Genomic DNA, 8,009 nt, shown 5'->3' with positions numbered 1-8,009 from the left:
ATTGTCAGCAATGATTCAACGACTTAATTCTCTGCTCGAATGTACATACGTACTCAACTGACCTGTATATATAATTATATATTGCAGGCATATTAGACTGGAAAAATGCAACTCAAGATCCATGAAGAAACTTTTATCTTGCCTTGGTCAAAAAACTTTGAACACCGAAGAAAACAAACCAGAAAATATATACACATTAAGATGATGACTAAACTGAAAATGATAACTTCACCGATTCACCGGTCAAAACAGAATGACACGACCTGAGACTGTGGGCCGGTTGGTGTGCTCCATATCAAAACACTCTTAAATAACTCTAGCTATAGACACATGAGAACTCTAGAGTCTTCCGGCTAACACAGTAAAGAAACTAAAGGTTGGTCTGCAACTTAAAACATTGCACCCAGTTTATTATGTAAAAGGAATTTAATCTTAGGAGGATACTCCGCCATTCTAGACTCTAGTTTAAAGCTTACAAAACAGTGCATGAGAAATTGAGGATCAGAAGAGGACGTCCATCCTTAGGCCGCGCCGGATCGATCGGGCAAGAGTGTGTGTGTACTCACCAAGCCCCCTTATCTTCAGAGATTTAGCAGTACGAGGATGACAAGTGAAAAAGAAGAAACAGAAAGATGATCATTTATAACCAACTCGACTATGGATTAAATCATTAAACAGCCCACAAGATTGAGTCAACAACTATAGAAAGATCGAGTCGTATTTTACTATTTTTAGACGTGAACCCTAAATCTGATAAAAGGCTCTACGTGAACCATAAATTAAAAGTCTCTACGTATTAGTGATATACCTCGTGAACTATAAAAGGCTATTACTGGTATACCACATGTATCAATGACTCAGTGAGATCGAGTGAGTACGTGGTCGATATTAGAATGTGATACTGATGCAACATAAAAGGCTTCTACTGATATACCACAACTAGCAGCATAAAAAATTCGATCATGTTTACTATCGCTTTTGGCAGATACTGTATATATAGTAATGTTAGTTCTTGGAGTGATGTTATAAGTATTTGCTTCATGATCGAGCAGATAAACGTCAACACTTGAAATACCAGCCTTATGTACGTTTACTAGAGAGAATGATTTTATAGGGAGCATTACAGAGGTCATGCGGTGTTTCAAGTTGCAGGAGAAAATAGTCTTCGAAATGAATAGAGATTAGTTTAGCTTCTTTGGGGAGTTTGTGAGCTGAAAAGCCTGAAATGATCTTTCCTAGCTAGATTGCTTATGACACATGCTCAAATCTTCACCTAGCAAGCTAGACGTATTCGGTATTCCCCATAATTTCGTGTGTGTTTTACCACTTCACTATATGATTTGGAAGTTGCAACCATGCACTGCAAAAGAAAATCTATTAAAAAAATTCAATACTGTAGCCTTCGATCATTTGCATGATTTGTTCTAAAAAAATTCATCTCCAAAATTATTAAAAGTAACTAGTCATCAGCTTAGTTATCATTCAAATTGATGAAGTAATTTCAGAATGATTGAATACGACCAATTAATATAGCTTCAAGTGATCAAAAATAAAATCAGTTATGTGAAGGACGTACAATAGTGCGTGCTATTTCAAGTTATAGTTGGTTGGAAAGTTGTGATGTGAATATATGAGAGGTTACTCAATATATATCTCCCTTTGGGGTGAAGACTGACGTGAAGGCCACGAAGTACAAGCTAGGAATAGTTTAATACAGACCATAGCAAGAAGCAAGGCATGTGTTTCAAATGTCATTGGATAAAAGAAGTGCAACTAAAGTACTAAACGACGTTAATGCCACAAGAAGGAAAGCAAAGCTATGTCACATTTAGATGAAAACAAAACAAGAGCAACGCTTTGGGAAAATCAGTAGCGTCGACCTGATGCTAAACCTCACTATTATAGTCTTAAGTAGAAGCTGACATATATATTTCACAACATATTTACAATTCAATGGGCTCTTCTTTACATTGATCGATGGAGTGCCGTACCAACTCGATAGCAAAAGATTTGTTGAACATTTGTTTGTTATCTAATAGTATTCCGAAATCTATAAAAACAGATCCTCAATTGCTTTCATGCATCAATCTACAACTAAAAGTAAAGCGATATAGAGGAAAAACAAACAGAGAGAAAATGGCTTGCTTCTTCTCAAAAGAGTCTGTTCTAGTCATTCTTCTTTTAGGAATTTGCTTGGTTAGTGAAGCTCAACAATGTCGTCCGAGCGGAAGAATTAGAGGAAGGAAGCCCCCTCCTGGACAATGTAACACGGAGGATGACTCTGACTGCTGTAAAGCTGGAAAGATGTACCCAACCTACATTTGCTCACCACCCACGTCCGGTAACACTCGGGCATATCTCACTCTCAACAGCTTTGAGGCAGGTGGTGACGGAGGAGGCCCATCCGAATGTGACGGCAAGTACCACAATGACAACACTCCGGTTGTTGCATTATCCACCGGATGGTACAATGGTGGATCAAGGTGCCTTAACAACATCAGAATTAACGGTAATGGGCGTAGCGTGGTGGCCATGGTGGTGGATGAGTGTGACTCAACTGAGGGATGTGATGCAGATCATGATTATCAGCCTCCTTGTCCAAACAACATTGTTGATGCTTCCAAGGCTGTCTGGAAAGCCTTAGGCGTATCTGAGGACAATTGGGGCGGCTTGGATATTACGTGGTCCGACGCTTAGTTACATTACAGATGCTTAGTTTCATTACAGTTTGTCTAGATTGTTACATGTTGTTCTTTTTTTTCGGGTGTGATGTTGCTTATTATTGTTGTATATGTGTGCTTATGTATGTGGAATTTAATATATTTACATTATCGAAGGTTAATATAAAATACTTCTTTATATGTGGACGCTTAAAGTGATTTCTTATATATAAAAAAGTCAATTAATATGGATACAGTAATTTAAAAAATGGCTTCTTATAAAAAAATTTATTTTGACACATAAAATGAGAAAAAAAGTTAGGTTAGATTTTTCAAAATTATAAAAAAAAGTCACCTAATTATATTTCTTAAACCGTTGCCCTATTTTTCTTAAAATTACGACTTGTGCCACTGAGATTTTCCGCTTCTCTGTGCTCTCAACAACTCCGCCCCTCCACTTTTCAAACTCCATCTCCATAGTCAAACTTGCCATCTGAGTTTGGCCGTCGCCAGATCAACAACCACCACAAATCACAGACTCCGATCAGCACCAACCGTCGTCGCCGATCAAAGACCCAACCAAGTTGACCGACGCCAAAGCTCAATTCCAGAAACTCGGTCACAGATTTCCGAGTTAAGGAGTGAGCCTGATACAACTCCGACTGCGGCCATCATCTTCACCGATCCCAACCTCTTCCTCCTCCACTTTGTTGTGCCTCTACCGAATCCATACCTCTCGACGAGCTCAACAAAGTAACGCCAATGGGAGAAGCAACTTGGAGATCTAGGACAGTCATTAGAAAATCCACCGTCATCTGAAAAGCCATCGCTCCCCTCAGAAAATCTGGCTCCACCGACGGCGACGCTGAGAAGAGTACAACAGCGGTTAAATAAGGGCTAATGTTGCTCACTGATGGGGTTGCCGGAAAAACTATGAGATCGAGATAGTGCATTGGGTGCCCATAGTATATTTCTAGGTGCCCACGATATTGGGGAGATTTTTCTTTTTGTTTAGAAAATTGTTGTCACATATGTATCATACTGTCTTTGACACTACCTATCACACCACCAGTCACACTAACTTTCTGTTGTGACAGGTAGTGTGATAGCTAGTGTGAGTGTGACAGGTAGTGTGGCTAGGGGTGTGACATCACCTTAATATCAATATTTGGATCGTATGAGTTGATTTTTGAGAAGCTCAAGATCACTTAACAATAAACAAATGTTCGTTATTTCTAGTCATTCTTCTTCTTCTTCTTCTTCTTGCACAACATAGTCACATAAAACAGTGTGACATCGGGTGTGACAGGTACATGTAGTGTGACATCGAATGTGACAATTACTGTGATAGGATGTGTGACGGTGGTTATGACAGCTAGTGTGACAAGGGTTGTAATAGGGTGACAATCAGTGTGACATAGGTGTGATAGGTAGTGTGACAACATGTGCGACAAGACTTTAACCCTAAACTTTTCTAAACCCTAAACCCTTAGGAAACTCTAAAATTTATGCCATAAAAGCTAAATATTGTTATGCGCCGCATTTATATATAAATAAATATATATATACATTTATGTAGTGTGATACGTAGTGTGACAATGTTTAACATTTTAACCCTAAAACTTTTCTAAATGCTAAACCCTAAACCCTTGGGAAAGTTAGTATGATATTGGATGTGATAGGTTGTGTGATAGCGAGTGTGACAGGTAGTGTGATATGAGGTATGACAGCGGGTGTGACATGCCGAGAGGACATTTCTAAATATGCGGAATGATGTTAGAATTCCAATGAGATTGGTATGAGTATGCTCAGAATGAATAGAATAACAAGAATTAGGAAACCTTGAGCTCCACTTTCGCCGGAATTGCTTGGGACACCGCCATCAACAGTGGTGTGACAACATGTGTGACAACAAGTGTCATAGGTAGTGTGACAACGGGTGTGACATGTTGAGAGGAAATTTCTAAATATGCGAAATGATGTTAAAATTCCAATGAGATTGGTATGAGTATGCTCCGAATGAATAGAATAACAAAAATTAGGAAACCTTGAGCTCCACTGTCGCCGGAATTGCTTGGGGCACCGCCATCAACAGTGGAAACCCCTTGCGAGGGTTGTTGCACCTTGTACGGTGGTCGGTTCGGAGTGGGTAGAGTATCAAATGAAAGAGGGGAGAGAGATCTTTCCAACGGTACTAACCACTCTCAAATATATCGCCGAACCGCAAAGTTATGGCCGAAATTAGAATAAGAAGGAAAAAGAAGAAGAAAATGAGTGAGAAATAGAAAAACAATCCGGAAAATATTTAAAAGTGACTCAGATATAAGTAAGGTAGTCAGAATCTCAGAATTGTAGATTTGCAGACTATTACATATACGAGTATGGCCTTTTCTCTATCAACAAAACCTTCAGATTCATTTGTTGTTGGAATGTTTTCAACATCTACTTCATCATGCTCAGTGTCATCATCCATCCTATATTAGTTCTATTCCTCATCGTCCAAAGCTGGGTTATAATTTAAGCTCTCATGCAACTCATTACTTTCTCCATACTCGTCTACTTCCTCATTTTCATCTTGCAAACCACCAAATGATTGAAGTTCATCCCAAAAACCTATGTGCACATCAAGAAGACATCCCCTTCATTTTCTTGCACACTTGAATGCCCTCCGCTAGACTACCCTAAGCCACTTGAAATAACATTTATGCTTCCATTTCCCTCAAACTTCCTTTTTTTATATAGTCTCTTGCTCCACCAACTTCTGTTTTCCCTTATTTTTCTGACCAACCCGACCAACAATGCTTACTTGAGAAGGTACAGTTTGCTCAACCTCTCTAATAACAACTCCTTTGGTTCTCCAACTTCTATGCTCATAAGACAAACCACTGCTACCACCTTGGCAAATAAGAAGTCTTCATATATGAATATATCATCACGTTTTTCCCCTTCAACAGTCTGCAGCTCTTTGTTGTCCAAGTACAATATGATCAACCTTGAATGGAGGTACACATGTGCTCAACATGCTCATCCTTTTCAAGCTTGATCAACTCACCTTCATCATTCCCAACCCTATACCAATAGTCAATAGTTTCAGTTTCATAAACTTGATTGAGCTGCTTCACCATGTTTTTTACCTCCACAAGCGACATCATATCTTTGTCGCACTTGTCGTAAAAATCATACCTCCCTCCAACATATTTAATTATCTCGTAGGCAGCCTCCATGATGCACCTTGATGGTGAAAAACTCAGGACCAGCTGCAATTAACCAAAATAAGTCATTGGTTACAAAGAACCAAAACTAAGAAGCAACACATGAGGTGTACATCTTCTCCTGAATAAATATTCTCCACCCACAAAACTCTTTGCTCTATAAAGAACTACATGCCAAAGAAGCCAGACATAAACCTAAGGCCATGACAAATAAGAAAAGTCTTTCTTTACTACATAGTAGGACCACAACCAAATACTAAACAGAAACCATGCCTTCTCAACTAAGCCCAAATTCTCTACTTATAATTTTGACAATATTAAAGGCCAACACACAAATACCCAAACTTAAATCCTAATTCGAAATCATTTATAAATAGCAGCATTCCTTTGAAAGCCACAAAAAACCATTTGAAACCCACAAATCCAAATCTATTTGGAATGATTGAATTTAATAAACCCTAACCTATGATTTCAACACATTGATTTCATAGAACAGTCAAAAACACAGAAGTACTTACTATAATTGGGGACACCTTCATTCAGCCTTTTTTGATCTCTAGGAACCCATAGATCTGGGTCGACCACCATATTTGAAAACCCCCACAACTAGACCACAGATCGACCTTCTCCTCTATTTGGTGATGGAAAGCAACGAAGATTGATTATGGAAAAGGAACAAAGGTTTTCGAATGGCTTGATTATGGTGTCTGGAGTTGATGATGTTCTCAATTCTAGGGATCTTTTTCTCTGATTTTCTTATTATAGGTTTGGGGAGGGAGATTTGCGTTGGGTTTGGGGATTATTGAGTTAGATACCAACGATAATAACCTAGGGGTATTAAAGGCATTACACAGAGTGATGTGGATCCACGTGGCGCGTCATTTTGCCTACTCAGCAACTTAATACCTAAATTGGATGGAGAGATGACGGAATTTTGGAAAGTATAAGGAGTGATTAGTTGAAATTGAAACTTAAAAGAGTAAACTGTTGAGTTTGTAAAAGTGTGAAGAGTCACTAGTATTTTGTCCTAAAAAAATATTTCGTTGGATTTATAATTTAGAACCGTTAGATTAATAAGGATATGATTATCTTTTTCATTTAAAATGACATTTTTATTATTATTTTAATTGTTGACGTGGCAATATGACATGGCATGCCACATATGATTACTACGTCGAATTTGACGCCATATTATGGCGCCCTAGCAGTCCCCTTTGTGAAATATCGAACATACTTAATGACGTCTAGGTTTTGTAATGAACATAATCAAACGGTTATTGAAAAAATGAACAGACTGTCAAGTCATTTATGGAAGTGATCGAATGCATCATATATAGTTTCCGTTCAGACACTCATATTCATTCACTAAGAAGATCCCCTATCTTGGTCTATTTTGAGAAAATATGCATGTATCCTCAACAAACCAAATCCTCAATCTCAATTTGTATAAAATTTTGGATGAAAATTTGTAGAAATAATCATTTCATATACCTAAATATTCAATGGTTTGTGATCATATAATTATGATTGAAAAGTGAACCAAATAATGAACTCCACACTTTAATCTTAAAGTAGAGCTCTGCTCTAGATATGGACTATTTTACACTAAAAATAGTCACATGGCTGCTATGGACCAAAATCAAGTCCTAAAGAAAGGTACAGAGCTCGTGTTTGGGCTACACATCACATATCTGACCCAATGAGGTAGGCTTACCTTCTGATATGACCTATGAATTCTAGTCAGCAAAGTTGTGGGCTAACCTCTTATTCAATTATGAGAAGATTGTCAACTTTTGTAAAGTTGGAGAAGGAAGCATCCATATTCCGGTTGCATGGCCCGTTGCACACATCTATGATTCATATCTTGGTTCGTCGTTAACTCAACCCAGTGGCAGAGCCAAAAATATAACATTACTAGTGCACAATTTCTTCTTACAAATGGTAAGAAAATTTAATTAATATTATAAGTCAAATAGATATGATAACTTTCAAAAATAATTTGCATTGCAAGAAGACTTCAAGCTTGTAGATCTTCATTATAAATTATTAAGATATAAAATGCTACTTTTTATTGCTTAGTATTGAAAAGAAAAAACAAACAAAACCACAAAATGAAAGGCAAATGAAAAGAAAAAAA

General features: G+C 37.7%; 1 protein-coding gene across 1 annotated transcript; it reads left to right on the top strand.

The window, feature by feature from the left end:
- The first annotated feature begins 2,121 nt into the window (after positions 1–2,121).
- On the top strand, positions 2,122–2,852 carry LOC126802078 (kiwellin-1-like). Its single transcript, XM_050529620.1, has one exon. The coding sequence runs from the start codon at positions 2,137–2,139 to the stop codon at positions 2,695–2,697; it is 561 nt and encodes a 186-aa protein (XP_050385577.1). The 5' UTR covers positions 2,122–2,136; the 3' UTR covers positions 2,698–2,852.
- Positions 2,853–8,009: the final 5,157 nt, after the last annotated feature.

The sequence above is a fragment of the Argentina anserina genome, chromosome 7 (genome assembly GCF_933775445.1).
Source record: "Argentina anserina chromosome 7, drPotAnse1.1, whole genome shotgun sequence".
In the NCBI taxonomy this organism is placed as follows: domain Eukaryota; kingdom Viridiplantae; phylum Streptophyta; class Magnoliopsida; order Rosales; family Rosaceae; genus Argentina; species Argentina anserina.
Note: the sequence above shows the minus strand (reverse complement) of the source record. Positions and strands in the feature narration are given on the sequence as shown.

What these genes read in the sequence shown, in the direction of transcription:
- LOC126802078 (XM_050529620.1), top strand. Translation starts at nt 2,137, where the DNA reads ATGGCTTGCTTCTTCTCAAAAGAGTCTGTTCTAGTCATTCTTCTTTTA.